The sequence below is a fragment of the Molothrus ater genome, chromosome 25, assembly GCF_012460135.2.
Source record: "Molothrus ater isolate BHLD 08-10-18 breed brown headed cowbird chromosome 25, BPBGC_Mater_1.1, whole genome shotgun sequence".
NCBI lineage: Eukaryota > Metazoa > Chordata > Aves > Passeriformes > Icteridae > Molothrus > Molothrus ater.
This window is the reverse complement of record NC_050502.2, coordinates 465229-482859: the sequence shown is the minus strand read 5'-3', so window position 1 is coordinate 482859 and position 17631 is coordinate 465229. Positions and strand designations below refer to the sequence as shown.

At 54.8% G+C, this 17631-nt stretch overlaps 1 protein-coding gene across 1 annotated transcript; it reads right to left on the bottom strand.

Annotated features, from left to right (window-relative positions):
• Positions 1-3035: 3035 nt before the first annotated feature.
• On the bottom strand, positions 3036-13964 carry MYBPH (myosin binding protein H). The gene is made up of 11 exons (XM_036398429.2): positions 13415-13964; positions 13066-13200; positions 11102-11269; positions 8581-8669; positions 7491-7686; positions 7014-7153; positions 6719-6878; positions 5836-5972; positions 5229-5415; positions 3548-3589; positions 3036-3262 (listed from the first exon to the last, which is right to left on the bottom strand). The coding sequence occupies exons 1-10, from the start codon at positions 13770-13772 to the stop codon at positions 3579-3581; spliced, it is 1581 nt and encodes a 526-aa protein (XP_036254322.1). The 5' UTR covers positions 13773-13964; the 3' UTR covers positions 3036-3262; positions 3548-3578.
• Positions 13965-17631: the final 3667 nt, after the last annotated feature.

Here is a 17631-nt window from a genome sequence, read left to right as displayed (position 1 = left end):
GGTCAGTCTCCAGCTCTCAGTACTACCAGAGAGGTAGGCAGAGGTGGGTGTTGGTGAAACACTTAAGCATAATCCCAGAGAACTCTGCAGAAACTGCTTTTGCTTCCCAAATGGTTCCCCATGGGTCCCAGCAGCACCCACCACCCCTGTGAGCTGTACCCAAGGGAGTGTATCCTCTCCACTTGTCTTCTCTCTCCTTTTACTCTGGTTTTTGAGTCATTTTCCCTCCTTTCTCCTGGCTCTTTTCTGTGAAAAGCAGTAGCAAATCTCTCCCAGGCTGTTCATCTCACACCTCCCATATTGTTCCCTCCCACCCTTTCTGTGCAGCCAAACTCTTTTGACTCAAACATTGTGGGTTAATGCAGACACCTCCAGAGCCCAGGAGGCAGGGGGAACATGGACCCCTCTGGGAGCAAGTGGGGGACAGCTACAGGCCACCATGTGAGTGCTGATGTTGCCACAGGGCACTTTGCCACCACTGAAGTTCAGCTGTGGAGAGATTTGAGGAGGGGTTGGCTGGACGGACTATCCCTCATCCAGCTCTGGTCCTTCTGGAAGTGCCAGTCCCTCCTCCAGGGCTGAAGCGGTGGTGGAAAAATTTGAGTAGATTTGGATTCTTTTCTTATCAGCATCCCTTGTTCACCAGGCTCCCATTGGAAGCAGATCCTGTGGCCCTGCCCTGCCCCAGCAGGGTCGTGCTCCTCAGAGGGGACGTCAGCAATGAGCAAAGTGACTGCAGCAAGTTCCCACAGAGACTGGGGGTGCAGAGGGGAGAAGGACCTTGGATGGGTGAGATTTATGGGTGATTTTTAGCAATATTGGAGTGTGCAGCACAGGCATTGGGGCAGCCAGGAGTCCCTTCTCCCACTGCTGCAGCCAGCTCTATTTAGCTCAGAGGGATGAGGAGGGCAGCAAGGAAGAGAGGAGATGAAAGGCTCAGCCACCCACATTTTGCGGGGGCCTTGATGTATTTCCAGGCTCCTGGCTCAGACAGCACTGGGGACAAACGGAGCAGAGCAGAAAAACAATGGCAAGGACAGGAGAAAATCCTTCCCTTAGTCCTCATCACAGTAGAGGGGTCCTGAGCACCCTCCCAAACTTCCCATGGTGTAGATGGTGCTGTGCTGCTGCTGAGCCTTTGGGAACAGCAATTCCCCACAGACTTCAGCCCCCACCCCCCTCCCAGGCATCACCTGGTAGGTGCCCTGGGGCCAGCACTGAGCCTCTCACATGAGGCTTTGGCTCACCCCATATCTGCCCAATGCTCCTCTGCCCAGTGCAGTGACTCCTGTGCTCCCACTCTGCCATGTCCTGTGCCAGCTCTGGCCGGAGCCAGCATCTCCTGGAAAGGGCAGAGAGAAGAGCCTCAGGTCTCATGGAGCACCAATATCAGTGGTACCTGAGGATGCTGCAAGCCCAGGTTAGTGAGGACGAGAGAGAACCCCAGGCCAAGGCCGTGGTCCCCTGGCTCTGCAGCCTTCAGATCAGTGCTGCTGTCTGCCCAGCTCTGACTCCCACTTGCATCTTATTTCTGCTGCTTTTCTGGAACTGACCCTTTGGCCTGATCCTTGCTAAAGTAACCAGGAACCTGGCAACTGGGATGCTCATAAATTAAAGGGCATGTGAATGATTGCTTCATTAAAAATAGCATAAAGTGTATTTTTCCACTCTGTGCTCTCCAGACCTGTCCCTGAGGGGGAGCCCTCACTAAAAGTGGATGTTGTCACCCACCTCCATCCCCTGTGGGATTACAAACAGGTTACAAACCCAGTCTGTGCTCTGTAGGACTGAAATAAGGGCCTGGAAAGGGCACGGCATGCAGCATGACAGAGTCCTGGAGATCAGCTCACAGCCTGCTTCCAGACCCTGTCCCTGAAAGAATCCCACTGGTCAAGGCCACGTGCCCAGGTACCAGGGACACCAAGGGGACAGGACACCCCCAGCAGTGTCTAGGCTGGGTATGAGCATGCTGGGGAAAACAAGCTCTGCCCTTGCCAGCTGGGACTGCAACCTCTGCTCTGTGGCATTACCACCAGTACCAGCCACCTCGAAAATCCATCCTGACCAGCAGTGGGATAAAATTAATCCAACAATGCCCTCTGATGGTGGAAACAAACAACCCTGGTGTGAACGGTGCTGCACCTGGCATTACTGAGCCTCATAGGACTAGTAACACTCCTGGACTTCATTTTGGGCTGTAGGTGCCTGGGAACAGATGGGGACAAAGCAGAGGGGCTGCAGGAGAGATGGTGCAGAGAGGGGTTTGATTAACCACAGGCACTGCCCAGCTTTGTTCTCCATGGCACCAAGGGTGGGATGGGCTCCGATCTGTGGCTGCCAGGCTGGATTTGCATCTACACTGACAATTCCAGGGCCAGCCAGGACAAAGGCAGGACGTGAGTGTGGCCCCATGACAGAGCTGCCACACAGCTGGGAGAGCTCCTACCCTCATGCCCCGGACTGAGGGGGGAGGCAGTGCTAGTGGAGAGATCACCCCACGCCACTGGCCCCAGGTAACCTTGTGTTCCATGGGTCCATCTGGGCTTTGGTGACCCTCAGTGTCTGCCCCGAGCTGGCCCAGAGCTCAAGTGATGACTCACCCTGCGCATGAGCCACCAGCTCACAGGGATGAGTCCCCTCCTCTGGGTAAAACATCAACATGTCCTGTAACTTGGGGAGGTGAAAGCTCCTGGCTGGATCATTGCCTCACTGGTGTGGATAAAAAAAACTGTGCTTCAATAAAGAAGCATTAAGATGCTGTAACATTGATGTGGCATTTCTTTTTCCCCAGCCAGAATCATTCCCCTGCTCCAGAAGGAAATCTTTCTGCATTCTCTTTCTCTTTGTTGGGCTCCTTCTGGTTCAGTAATCTCTCTATGTGCTGGTCCTTCCTTTCCAAGCTCAAAACCCATCTCCTCTATCCTTGGCTGGGTGGGATCCTATATGACTCTAACAGCAGCTCTCCAACTCCCTGGCAGCTCTCCACATCTCCCCACCCAAGCCAACCCCACAATAAGCAGGACAGAGGCGTTTGGTGGCTTTTATTAGGACCAAATCCCCTCAGCTGGGTTTGTTTTATTGTCACAGCTAATGACAGGTTCAGAGAGGGCTGTGCCATGGCAGGCTGAGGTGCAGCCCCCAAAGCACTGCCAGGGAGGGGCAGTGCAGCAGGCAGCAGAGACCATGGCCAGGGGCACAGCACCGGCCCCACCATGCCTGGCACCTGCAGGATCCACCTGGGAAAAGGAACGAGATCCGAGTCCTGCAAGGGCACCAAGAGAGCCCTGGTCAGGGATGGGTGGGAAACACGTCCCTGCCACAGCTCTAATGCAAGACAAACCCAGCCACATTTACAGCCCTTCCCTCCACCTCACTAAGGGACAGGTTTCCCTCAGGTTCATCACCCCACCCATGCATCTCCATCCATGAGACAAGGAAGACCTGAGCTGGGACTCCATCATCAGGGCTAATCCAGGACACTCAGCCCACTCCAGCTCCCTGAAGGGATCCACCTTCCCTCCATCCTGGTGCCCCAACCCAGACCTACCTTGCTCTTTGTCTTGTCCTCCAATCCGTCCTCACTTTGGCACTGTAGGAGAGCACAGGAGACAAAAACCCCTTGAACTCCCCTGGTCTTACTCTTCTTTTGACTCCCAGAAGTGCTGTGTGCTCACCCCAATGTGCACCAGCACATCTCAACCCTGCACACCCCATCCCTGCACACACCTACTACAAGCAATCCCACACTCCACCATCCCTGCCTGCTCCTGGCCAGTGTTCCCGAGGTCCCAGCCTGGGTGACTCCCAGGTGTTTGTGTCCCCAGCACAGTGCCCAGCTCATCCTCCTTGGCCAGATGGGCTGATCCCCCAGGGGGGCAGCAGGGCAGGAGGGGATTCTGCCCCTGTGCCCCACTCAGATGAAGCCCCACCTGCAGAGCTGCCCCAGCCCTGGGCTTCCAGCACAGGAAGGAGCTGGAGCTGCTGGAGCCAGCCCAGAGGAGACCACAGAGCTGCTCTGAGGCCCTGGAGCCCCTCTACTCTGGAGCCAGGCTGGGAAGCTGGGGGTGTTCACCTGGAGAAGGGAAGGCTCTGGGGAGACCTCAGAGCCCCTTCCAGTGCCTAAAGGGGCTCCAGGAGCACTGGAGAGGGACTTGGGACAAAAGCCTGGAGGGACAGGACAAGGGGGAATGGCTTCCCACTGCCAGAGGGCAGGGATGGATGGGAGAGTGGGGAAGGAATTGCTCCCTGTCAGGGTGGTGAGGCCCTTGCCCAAGTTACCCAGAGAAGCTGTGGCTGCCCCTGGATCCCTGGAAATGTTCAGGCCAGGTTGGACAGGGCTTGGAGCAATCTGGGCTAGTGGAAGGTGCCCTGCCCATGGCAGGGAGTGGGACTGGGTGAGCTTTAGGTCCCTTCCCACCCAGATCATTGCTCTGTTGAGAGCCCCTGCTCAGCTGCACTGAGGATGTGCCTGTGGGGCCACAGGACCGGGGCCAGCTGGGTCAGTGCTCGCGGAGGGTCCAGAGCAGCTCCCACAGAGCTGAGCACTGACCCTGTGCCACACCAACAGCTCTGGAGCTTCCACAGGGACTGGGGTGCTGGGGTTGCCAGATTGGAGCTCTGCCTGTGTGGGAAGTGGGGCAGAGTGTGTCTGGGGGCAAGAGTGTGCTTGGAAGCCACAGGAGAGGAAATATAAGTGTTCAAGGACACCCAGCCAGCACAGGAACACACAGAGGGTGTGTGGGCAGTGATCCTCCTGTGGGCCAAGCAGGAGCTGTGGGGAGCAACACGGGGCAGGTCTGCTCTGGATGCTCTGCTGAGGCAAGGAAATGTGAGTGGGAAATGTGGGCAGGATGCCAAGACATAAATCAGAGCAGCCCAGATGCAGGGGAGGAGATTCACAGACACCCCACACCCCCCCCCCCCCGCCACTCCTGGGACAAGAGCAGGGGCAGCCAGTGCTGGGCTTGGCCTCCAGCAGCTCTTCTGGCTCTGCCATTTCTGATTTCCTCCCCATATTTTCCCCATGAATAAGGAAAGGTGATTTCAAGATGCTTCAAGACCATAAACCCAAGCAACCAAAGGTGTAGCTCCACAGGGCTGCCCAGTGTCCTTAGACTCCCTCACAACCAGGATCAACCCAAAACAGGGACAAACCGCAGCACTGGGAAAGTGAGACCTGGAAAAGGCAGGCAAGGGTTCCTGCTCCTCCTTCTCCAACCCACTCTCACCTTTCACATCCAGTTTGCAGTCTACTGAGGCTTCCCCCAGGGGGTTCACAGCCTTGCAGGTGTAGACGCCCCCATCAAAAGGGCCAGGCTTGCGGATTTCCAGGGAGCACACACCCTGATCAATCAGTGCTATGTATTTGGGATCTTCCCGGATCTCCATCTGATTTTTCAACCAGATGATTTTGGGCTGAAAGTTTAAAGCAGGGAGAGAAATGAGAAATCTAATTGTCCCCAAAATACAGCCACCTGTCTCTGCTTTTGCCTTGGCCCTGCCTGAAGCTTGTGGCCATGGTGGGATTCACAGTCAGAAGTATTTTGAAGATCCAAATCTCCCACTTGTGAGCCCTAACCACTGCTCCACCCTTCCTCCCCCAGCACAGAGGAAACAGGACATGGCTTGATTTAAGACCAGTCTCCCATCTCCATGCAGAAACACCCCAAACGTGCCCCAGTTTGACTCAGAGGGCAGTTTCAGCTCCTTAACATCACCCAACCCTAATCCAACAGCACCAACCATATCCCAGATGGTCTCCCACCTCCAGCCACCTTGCCAACCCCCCCAGGTGTCCCCAGGAAAGGTTATGGTGTCCCTGGAGGAGGCACTGACCTGGGGGAAGCCCCGCACGGAGCAGAAGAGGTGGGTGCTGTAGCCCCGTGTGGTCGTTCGGTCTGTCAGGGGCTGCGTGAACTTTGGAGGCTCCATCATGTCCCGCTGGGGGATCTTCTCTGGCTGGTAAGTGGTTTCTAAGGAAATAATTAATTCTAGCTAAGACCTCAGGCTCCCAGGCTGACCAACACAGGAATTCAGCACAAGGTACCCAAACCCACTTCTGTTCCCTCTTGTAGGAAGCAAGATGTCACCTGGCCTGACCCAAGGACCTGGCCCTCAGCTCAGAGCAGCCCTGTTTCCTCATCCAATCATGACATAGAAGTGCCCAGGCCCTGCAAGGAACAGGGGGGATGCCAACCCCACTGTGACACATCCTGTGTGCAGCAGGTGAGACTCAGGCCGGGCACACTCTGAATCTCCCACTCTATCCCCAAATCTCATCCACAGAAATAAGAGTTGGAGGGAAGCTCTGCAGATGGCAGAGACCCTAGGCCACTGTGTGCTACCAGGGAGCAGGATAGAAATAGATGGAAGGAGAGCAGGGCTGGTTGGAAGTTTGACCCTGAGCTGTGGACAAAAGGCCAGGGCTGGTCTGACTCTTCCCAGCTCCTGCTTCCATCTCATCCCAGGGATGTCCATGTCTTGGTTCTTCCAGGGGGCTGAGCATGGCACAAGCTTTCCCCAGAGGAGAAATGAGGTGCAGAGAGGGGGCTGGGGACCTCTGGACCTTGGGGGTGCTCAGCCTCACCCCTGCTGGTCTTGTCCTGGGGACCAGCCCAGCAGCATCAACACAACTCCAAGGAAACCCCAGTGGCCCATTGGTCAGGACCACTCTTGGACAGCACCCTCCCCAGCCCCTCAGCCAGGGACATGTCCCCACTTGTCTTCTCGATGTGGGCCACTCCAGAGGCCACAGCAGCGCTCTCGCTGAGCCCACAGATGTTCTCGGAGAACACTCGGAAGGAGTAGGTGTTGCCAATGATGAGGTCGGAGATGGTGCAGCTGGTGCGGGTGCAGCGCTCCAGCACCGTGAACCATTTCTGGAAGGAAAAAAAGGAGGAAAAAAGAGAGCAGACAGGCTGTGATAAGGATGGAGAAGGTGTGGGGTGGGGCAGGGAGTGCAGCGGTCCCTCTCCCATCAGGGCATCACCAGCAGCAGGAGTGCCCAGTCTCACCCCACTCTTCTTGTCTGACTTCTGCACCCTGTAGCCCTTGATCTCAGCATTCCCATTGTCCGCAGGGGGGGTCCACTCCAGGGCCACATTAAAGCCCCACACATCCACCAGCTTCAGGTTCTGGGGAGGGCCGGGTGGCTCTGCAAACACAAACACCCTCAGGGTGACATCCCAGTTTGCTCCCCCCACATTCTGTACCTTGGCCATCCCTTGACCTTGCTTTTAATCTCTTCTCACCCTGGTGCAGCACACAAGGGATGAGAAGCTGAGGGGCAAGGCTGGCAGAAACTCTGCATTCCCACCCAGAGAAGTTCACATGCATGATCCTGTTGAGGATCCCACTGGAACAGGGACTCCGGAGTCCTTTGCCTTGTTGCTTGCCTTGTCACATCACATCCCAGCCAGAACAAGACCTACCCAACTAAGGAGGAGAAAAGAGCTCCAGAGTGATCCTGCAGGGTGCCATCCTCAGCTTACCAACCACCTGGATGTCCAGGGTAGCCTTGTCCTCGGCGCCGTTGATGTGCACGGTGAGCTCGTACTTGCCCGAGTCGGCGCGCTGGGCCTGGCGGATGTAGAAGATGGTGTCCCGGGCCGTGGTGCGGATGTTGATGTGGTTGCTGTCCAGGGGCTGCCCTCCCTTGCTCCAGCTCACCTCAGGCTGTGGCTTTCCCTGCAGACACAGGCAGGTCAGCAGCCACTCGGGCATGGGTCCTGCTGGGAAGTATAGGTGGCAGAGCCACTCCCCCTGTCCAGACAGCAGCAGCCCAAGGGCCACCTCTCCCATCCAGCAGGAAAGAAACTGATTCCTGCCAGACTCACTAATGGGAAGCCATCAGGATCCAGGGATGAGGTGGGAACATGCTGGCTCCCCAAGGTCCTCATGGGGCAAGCCCAGCTGTACTTGCTCAGCTGTGCTGAGCCCAGGCTCCAGCTTAGCACCAGGGCTTGAACTCAGCATGCAGGGAAAATTCATATCTGAAGCATGGCCAGCACAGAGTCTGTGAGGCATGGCATGGACAAGCCCCTCAGTTCAGGGGCCTCTCACTCCCTCTGCTTGCCCAACACGTTTCAGAGCCAGCTGCCACTACATCTGGTGATGTCCCAGACATGATGAGAGAGATAGCTGAGGAGACGACCTCCAGCCTAGCCCACCACTGTCAGCATTGCTCCACCATCACACAGCCCTGGGCCTGCCCTCCTCCAAAGGCAGCTGGTCCCCTCCAGGGACCTCAGTGCTGTGCTATGGGGTCCCAAGGCATGTGGCCATATCCTGGCCAGGAGCACGAGCTGAACTGGACTTATTGGCTGAGACAGCAGCAACAGCCAGTCCATGTCCAAATGTGTTTGGGGCTGTCCCACTGTAGCATCATCAACAAAGATGTAGCAGGGGGAAAATGGAATCTGGGCAGGAAGAGGAGAGAGATTCCCAGCCCATCACTCACCCTTGGCCCATAAGACACAATGACCACGCCAAGCCAGAGCACAGTTGGACCCATAAGATAACCTGCAGGAGCTAATCTGGAGTGAAATGCCCAATAGATTAAAGCCCAAATTGCCCAGGTACCTGAAAGGGGATCATGATGTTCACAGCATCCCCCACACGCCTGATGTAAGTCTCCCGCAGGTGCCGAGGCATGCGGATCTTCGGGAGCTCTGGGGACAGAGTTCACATTGTGAGACCAGGAGCTCCCATTCCTCAGCTGGCTGGCCCTCTCCACACATACCCCTGCTTGGTCACCAAGAAAATCCACCCCAACATGGCCACCTTCTCCCTCTCCTCTCCTGGACAGCTCTGCTCCCCTGCAGGGCTGTGCTCGCCTGTCCCACTGCCCGTATCCCAGAGTGACAGCTGTCCCTGAGATCCCGGTCACTAACCCAAGGGCAGCATTCTGATGGACCATTCACCCCTCTTCAGTACTTCCTGGCCATGACACAGCCTGGCCTCAACCAGAAGAGCCACAACACAACTTATATTGTAACAAGGCAGGGAACAGCATCTCCCAGTTGGAAATATTTCTCCCCCTTGACTTTCCAGAGGCATACAGCCCAACTTTCAGCAAGGACAAGGCTCAACCTCCACCTTCCCTGTGCAGTCCAGGCCTCTGAAACACCAAGGAGGTGCCTGGTCATACCAGAGTTGTGAAAGGCAAACATCTCCAAGGAAACACAACAAAGACAAGCAAAATGCCCACTGGAGAATGCTCATGGAGCGTGTCCCCTTCCCAGGGCAGAACAGGAGCCGAACAACTCTGCTGGCTCAGTGATAGCCAGGGATCCCTCTGGAGCCCCTCAGAAGGAGCTGGGAGTCTCTGCCCGGGTTAAATGTGCACGAGCTGCACCCTGGGGAGGGGGCCCAGGCAGAATAAACCAGGCCTGAGCCAAACAGCTGTGAGGGCTGGGGAGCAGGGACAGGCCCTCCCTGACAGCTGAGACCGTCCCTGCTCTGCTCGTGCTGCCATTTCTGCAGGGATCCATCCCCCTGCTGCCACTTGGGCTCATCAGTCTCAGCAAGGGAGGGAAACCTGACCTCGGGCAGGAATGTTAATTCATGGATGTTTTCCCCAGATCCCCAGTGCTTCTCTCAGAGGGACTGGGCTGGCCAAGGTCAGTGGCCACAGTGACAAAGTGCCATGGTGGGAAGGCTTTTTTTCCTGCCCTTGTTCCCAGGAAAATGTGACTCCCATACTGATCCTTCATCTGGTTTCTCCTTGTCTCTCTCCACCTCCCAAGCCCACTCATCCCACCTGTTGTTAAGCTCCGTGCTGTCCCATTGCTGCTATTTAAACTCCCCTGGGGTGCTATAAATGAACTGTTGAGATGCACAAAATGCAGGCTGAGAGAAAATGTGAGGGCCAGGAGGCAACAGAGGGAAGGGAAGGGAAGGGAAGGGAAGGGAAGGGAAGGGAAGGGAAGGGAAGGGAAGGGAAGGGAAGGGAAGGGAAGGGAAGGGAAGGGAAGGGAAGGGAAGGGAAGGGAAGGGAAGGGAAGGGAAGGGAAGGGAAGGGAAGGGAAGGGAAGGGAAGGGAAGGGAAGGGAAGGGAAGGGAAGGGAAGGGAAGGGAAGGGAAGGGAAGGGAAGGGAAGGGAAGGGAAGGGAAGGGAAGGGAAGGGAAGGGAAGGGAAGGGAAGGGAAGGGAAGGGAAGGGAAGGGAAGGGAAGGGAAGGGCCCAGTAGATCAGGTTGTGTGGGGGTCTCTCAGCTTTTTGGGTTTTACACCTGTACATGTGCCTGGAACAAAGCTCAGGCAGCAGGTACAGGGTGTGGAAAGCATGAGCTGTACATTGACCATCTCATACCAGTCTCTCACACCTCAGTTTTCCCAGTCCTATGAGGTCTGGTGGGATGGTTTTGAGATCAGAGGTGAGCAGGTGCAGCCACCACCCCAAAGCCAAATTCACCTCCTCCAAGCACACTGAGAAGATGGACCCTGCAGGACCCTTTCCATGGGCTGATAGTCTTCTCCAAGCCTTTTCTTATGAAAAGCTGGTGGTTCCAGGAATAATTTTTCTTAGTATTTCTATTTTTAAGCAGCTGAAAAATCTGATGTGCTAAATAACAGGAAACCTTGAGCATTAATAATTCCTCCTAGAGGGAAAATGATTCTGTATTTGCTGTTTGCTGGGTGCAAACAGGCCCTGCCCTCCCGCATCAGCCTCTGCACATTGGCAGCACCCCGAGAGGAATGTGAGTCTTGCTAAGCATGGGAACAACTCATTCATTAGCGAGTTCAGCATGATTAAAGTTCCCATGCTCCAGACAACCAGCTCTTGACTTCCCTGAGCTAAATAAACAAAGCTGTCCAATGTGTGCCGTGGCATATTTGGGATGTGACACTGCCAAGGGAGGAGACATGCTCAGGGGAGGTGGATTCTAAGCTCTTGCCATTAAATGGGAAAATGTGGCTCTGCCTTTTGAGTCCTTCACCCCAAAATTTCTACATCAGCAAGATTGGAGAGGTCAGCAAACAGTCACTGAGAATAACATCTGTCAAAGACTGGATGGGGACCCATGAGAGGCTGCTCATGCTGCCTCCAGGGATGGACAGAGCTTTGGCACAGAAATTGTGCCCTCAGGAGCAGTACTCACGGAGGATCTCCCTGATGAGCACGGGCTGCTCCAGCGTGGCCGGGGCGCTGGTCCCGCTGGCACTGACGGCCACCACCCGCACATGGATCTTGTCCCCAGAGCTGAGGTCTGGGACTGTGCAGCGGGTGGAAAGAAAAGGCTCCTGGTTCACAGCTTTCCAGTCCGAACCTGCAACAGACCCAGCACAGCACTTTGGATGTGCCATGGATAGACAGACACACCCTGAGCAGCAGGATCAAGGCCCAGAAGGTGAGACCCAGAGGCAAAGAATCCTTTCCTTGGAAATGGGGAAGGATTTGGGGCACCAGCAGAAAAAGGAGCTTTGGCAAGGAGGTTGGCCACCCCTGCCAAGGAGTGTGGGGTATGAAGTGCTGGCAGGAGCTCAGCACTGGAGCACGAGGACATTTGCAAGCAAGAAAAGGCATCGGGCCAGCGAACACGTCCCTGCTGACCAGGTGCATTTCTGAAACGAAAGATCCTTGGAGCTCCCTGCCAGCCACTCTGCTCCTCTCACTGCCCCAGGACAACACTGGGACTCACCATGACCTCCACAAACCCCTCCACACCGATCAAGGTCTGCTCAGGACCTGCCCCTGGCCAGATGGACCTCTCCAAGTGTTCTTCCCACTTGTAAGGGACGTCTCAAACTCAACCCAGAGTCCAGCCCCAGCTAACCTGGCTTTGCCATGTGCCAAACCTCTCAAGATGTTTCTCACTTAGAAAATAGACTGCCCCAGTATCCCAGGGAGTGAGTGTCCCAAGTGGGCAATGAGAGTGACCCACAAATGCCAGGGTCCCCCATGTGCACCTTCAGAACAGGAAAGTTTTCTTGTCAATGCCACTGGAGCAGCCAAATCCCATCAGATCCTCTTTCCCTTCACCACTGGCATTGCCCAAATCAGCTCTCACTCAAATCTCACCATATTTTAGCCAATCAGAGTCTTGTACCCACCCAAATACAGCAGGCCCGTGGCTCCTGGGTGCTGACAGAGGGACTGGAGTTCTCCTGTCCTGAAGCAGACCCAAAGCAAGCCAGGAGAGCACTCAGATTGGGCCCTTTGCGTGGCTATCAGACAGATCCCTCCAGGAATGGCTGCATCTTTCCTTGTCCCATGCAAAGACCTCCTCACGCATCCCACCCAGTTGTGGTAACCTCTCCACCTGCAGCCCAACAGTGGGAGCCTCCCACAGCCAAGAATGTGTCCATCATGTGTGCCACAAGCTAAACAGCTGAGGATCAAGTTCCCTGAGGTGCATGGGCCACCTGGGTCTCCCAAACCACTCCAGCCCAGCCTCCCCTTGCAGATCCCCCCATCCACACAGACCCTTCAATCTTAGCTGAAAGCCCAGCAGGGCTTCAAGAGAGTGCCCAAAACACAAATCTTATCCACTCACCTTGTTCCACCTCCCATCAGTACAACTGGAGAACCATGGACACTTGCTGGACAACTGCTGCCACCTCCCAGCCCACCTCCATCCATCACAGCCACCCTCCTTCCAGACATTATCAAGTCTGCTGATACATGCCCAGGACCCTTCCCTTCCTCATCCTCCCATTTTATCCCCATTCCTTCCATGCTTCATTTTGGGCAAACATGGGAGGGTTGAACTTTTTCCTCCTGTTTTCTTGAAATGCCATCCCAGCCCCGGGTCTCTGCGGCTCTGGAGTTCATCAGAGACCATCCCCAGAGGGTGTGCTGGTCTCTTCTCCCTCCTAGAACTGGACACAGCAGTAACTCTAAACCTGCTCCAAGCCCCTGCTAAAGTCACTGCTACTGTCTGAAGGCAATGGGATTCCCTGTTCCTTCATGGAAAAACAATAACCATTCAAAATGGATCCATTTGGGCAAAGAAAGGGAATTGTTGCTGGGGGAAATACTCTGCTGGGATCTACCCAACTTCATCCCATCCCACAACCATGCACCACCTCTCCATGCCCATGAGGCAGGAAAGACCAAACCTACTTCCATCTTTGCAGATCTCCACCACATATCCATCCAGGCCTGCCCGGCCCATCTGCTCCGGGGCTTTCCAGGTCAGCGTGAATGAGTTTTCACTCACTTCTTCCACAGCCAAGGACAAGGGGCAGCTGGGTGGCTCTGTAACAAACCCACAGTGGTGATGGCCGGGCTCGACTACCGGGGCTCTTGGAGGGCAATCACTCAACCTCCAGGTCTGTCTTCAGTCCACCTAATCCCCAGCCCTCTCCCACTGCAAAAATATCCTTGATGACTTCATCCCCCCCTCCCCCCAGCACATGCCCCCTCCCAGCCTTGCTTATGTCCCCTCCCCATTCCAGTGTTCCCCACTCACCTTCCTTTGGTTTCTCCACTTCAGGTTCAGGGGCTGGGGGTTCAGCTGGGGCAGCTGTGGAACCTTCTGCAGGCGCTGGAGTTGCTTCTGCTCCAGCTTCCGTGGGGATGGGAGCAGATTCATCTGTGGGAGCTGGGGGCTGCTCCGGGGGATGCTCGGGGGCTGGGGGCTCTTCGGTAGCTGCTGCTGGGGCTGGGGCTGCTTCTTCCTTTGGGGCCGCTTCTTCCTTCAGGGCTGCTTCTTCCTTTGGGGCCGCTTCTTCCTTCGGGGCTGCTCCTTCCTTGGGGGCTGGCGCTGCCTTTTTCTTGGCCGCGGCCGGTGCCGGTTTTTTGGCTGCCGGTGCAGTTTTGCCGGTCATGGCTGCAGAGCGTAGGGGCTGGGCGAAGGGATGTTCTGGGGTCTCTGCTCCGGGATGTCTGCTCTGTTTTGGGGTTCCTGCTCCAGATAAAAGTTCTCTCCTCCGGATCTGGGGTCTGGACTCTGAGGTTGGGGTCCCGGCTCAGGACCAGCTGTCTCCACTCTGGGCCAATGGTCTCTGCTCCGGCTGTGCTTGAAGGGGGGAACCAGGTCACTGAGCCAGAACAGGGGCTGGGTGACTTTTATAGGCTTTGGCTGGCACTTGTCACCTCCCTGCAAACCAATCTGCCTGTGCAGGCGGGGCAGCCAGGAATAGCCACCCGGGACCTGCACATTCAGCAGCCCCAGCTGCCCCCTCCTATGGGATAGCAGCACATGGGCCCGGCCCCCCCAGCGGCCCCCTTGGGCTCACTCAGACTGGGTAGGCCAGGGCCAGGTCACCTTTCTTTAGGGACATGGCTCCTGTCCCCAGCATCAGCACCCCTCTGGCTAAGGGCTTCCCCACCCCCCACCACCTCCTCAGTCACCTACTGCCTCCCAGTCCCCACAGAGTCTCCCTGGACCCCCTCATCCCCCTTGCCTTCCTTAGCCCCTGGATTAACATCAGAACCACCTCAAGCCCTCCCTGTTAATCCTGCATTGACCCCCCTACCCACCTGCTCCCCCTCAGATCCTCCCACAGTCCCTGTAGCCCCAGACCCCTCTGGTTCCTCTGCCCTTCTTCAGCCTCATCCCCAAACCCACTGGGGTGAAAGAGGTTGGAAGACAACCTTTGAGTCACCTGGACCAACTCAGCTGCCCACACCCCTAATCCACATTTCTGGGGAAGATAAATCACTCACCAGCCCCATGCCATGTTCTCCAGCCTTTGTTCTGCTCAATCAGCCATTCTTGTCCATGGAGCATGGAGACAAGGTGTGTTATGTCACCCCAGAACTCATGATCAGCCACCCTACTGTTCCCCCCAAACTCAGATTCACCCCAAATCCCCCCAGTGACCCAGGAAAGCCCCATTAATTCTATGGGTCATAAACTACTCTCTCTCTCCTTGCTCCTGTTCCCTTATTTGCCCTCATGCTGTGCATGACACTACTAGAATTGTCTCTGTATCACTAACCTTCCTGCAATTAGGGTTGAGAGAGTGTTTTTCCCATTTTCCAGCTAATTCTCATCTCCAGGGATGCTGCTCTGAAGTAGCCAAGCAAGCCTGGCTCTCCTGGGTGCTGGTCCATGGGCTCACAGTTCTGTGGTCCCCAGGAAACATCTCCAGACATGGACATGAGGGCCAAGAGGCATCTCCAAGACAGCCAAAGCATGAGGCACGTTCTCTGCCAGGGCCAGATAATCCCAACTTGCTAACAAGGGGCTGGTTTTCCAAGTGGGGGGAGCTGTGATCATCCAGGAATGGGAGGGAGAGAAACAAGAGCAAAGCCCCATTGGCCAGGCTGGTCTTTGAATGAATGGTGAGATCCCAAAGAAGAGCCTGAGGGGTGCACCCAGCTGGAGCAGCATAACCCTCCTGCTTCAGGGATATTGTTTTTGTCTCCTGGTCTTTTGGCAGCAGGACAAAGCCAGGATACCATGAGATAATGTTGGTGCCTCAGGGTGGGTCTGTTTGCCCCAAACTGTGTGATAACCCAGATGTTCCTTGATTATTTCCCCAGTGAGGAGGAATATGAGTAATAAAAGTTCTGCATTACCCGATGTTCCCTTGGAATGCCTGAGGGATGAGACCCTCGAGGCAGGAGAGAGTGATATGGGGCTCCCAGGCATTTCTGGTGCCTGCATGAATGGATCCTGACAGTTCCTCTTCTGCCCAGAGCACCTTGGAGGCTCAAAATTGCCAAGAGGGTCATGAACCAGAAAATTCCCTGCAGCTGCTCTAGCCAGAGAGAGGACAAGTCCTGCTGCCCAGCAGGGCAAGGAAGGGCTGGAGAGGATCATCCATCCGTCCTGCTCCAGCTGTCTTTGGCTCCCAGGGGCCAAGTGGAGAAGCTCTGGTTTCTCCATACCTTGGCCCACCAGGATTTCATTGTGCCTTGGATGACCTTGGCCCCCTCCTTGACTCTTCTGCTTGACCCCTCCACATGGGCCATGCCTTGATGACTCTTTCCATCAGCTCACAGGTGGCCAATTCCAGACTCCCCCAAACATCTGCTCAGGCATCTTCCCTGTGTCTTTCTCAATCATGATGTCTAATCTGAACAAAAAAACCCCACTTCATAGCAAAAAAAAAAAAAGGGGGCTTGTTTTGATTATATGTTAAGATAAGTAATTTAAAGAGCTCAGAAAGAAAAATAAATCAATACCAAAACTCCATTTCATAAGGAAATGAACACTCAGATTTCTCTCTGATTTCTGTTTGGGGGAGTGCAGCTGAAAATGAAATACTTTCCCCAGGAAAAATAAAGACCATCAATGCAATAATTTCACTTGAAGCTCTCAATTTGAAAGAAACTTGGGTCTGTCAACCTGCTCCATGATGTTTGGATGCTTCTGCTCTGTTGACTCAGTGGGTGACTAATAGGTTATGAGCAGATGAATCAACATGGTTTGTCACCCACTCTTATCTGGGCCATGTTACTAGAGTTTATTGGCATCTTGTTTATTCACATGGTGGGCAAGTGCTGGGTGCTGAGCAAACCCCAGCAGGGAAACACTGAGGAGCTGCTGCTGTTGACGGCAAAGGTCCCGATTCCAAGTAAAAGGGTTTCCCACAGGCTCCAGAGGTGGGATTGACCTTTCCTTGCCCACCACAATGGCTTCACTTGTGGATTCACAATGGGGATGGAGAAACTGCTGCCAGGAGATGATTTCACCTCAGGACAGGAGTGGGCTGTCCTAGGCCCCTGTATTCCGTGAGGAAGCTCAAATTAGTCTGGTGATGGAAATGAAAATCACATGGAGGGGGCTGCTCCTGCAGGCAGCTGGGAGAGCTGAATATTAAAATTTTAGTGATAATTTAAATATCAGGACATTTTTGCCTGAAACTCGAAGTATTTCAGGATTTAGCTGAAATACAGGTTATCCATGTCTTCCAGTGAGAAAAAGATCTCTTCCTACAAAAACTGGTACTTTTATAAATTGGCTTTGACCCACATTTCCAGCCCACGGAGTCACTGATACATTTCCTTACTTATTTTCTGAGTGAGTATAGGTTTAAATATAGGCAATATCATTTGTGCCAGAAAGGATCAGATCCTCCTCATGCCACTGTTATTCCAAATCCCCCTGATTATGCAGCACAGTGGTCGATCATCTTCCAGCTGTGTTTGCTTGACAGAATCTCATTGCAAAGAGGTGAATTTGTTCCCCCAAAACATCAGATCGGCCCATCCAGCCAGACTCCCAGTTCAGGAGAGCAGAATTCCATTGCAGATGGGATGGGGGAGGCCTTGGGAGCGCTTTCCCCACCACGACAGCTGATGTGCTGGTGCAGGGAGAGAGAAGATGCCTCTGACAGCTGGGGCAAAATCATGGAGGCTTCCAGAGATTAGGACCATCCCCTAAACAGGACTCCAAGATTCGGCAGGAGGTGGTGAGACCTTCCCACTTGCACATCATAAAGCAAAGGGAAGATGCCAAAGGCCTGGAATAAACAAGGAGCTCTCTGAAGCTGTCACATCTTCTGTGCTCATCCCCTCCTGTCCCTGTCCCCATGAACATCCCTGGAGATTCTGGTGGCCTCTTTGCACCCCAGCAAGACTGTGAAAGCAGCAGTGGATGTCACACCTGGGCCACCACAGGCTCTGGGCATGGCATCATTGAGTCCTTGGCACAGCCATGGGTTTGGCCAGGGCAGAGTACAGAGCACCAGGGCATCAGTGTGGGTGTCAACAAGCAGAGCCACCCACGGCCTG

Excerpts from the sequence above, each read along its gene's own strand:
- MYBPH (XM_036398429.2), bottom strand. The coding sequence starts at position 13,772 with ATGACCGGCAAAACTGCACCGGCAGCCAAAAAACCGGCACCGGCCGCG. Across the intron at positions 7,154-7,490 it reads CCTGGACATCCAGGTGGTTG|AGCCACCCGGCCCTCCCCAG; the intron begins GTAAGCTGAGGA and ends TTGTGTTTGCAG. Across the intron at positions 6,879-7,013 it reads AGTCAGACAAGAAGAGTGGG|AAATGGTTCACGGTGCTGGA; the intron begins GTGAGACTGGGC and ends TTTTCCTTCCAG.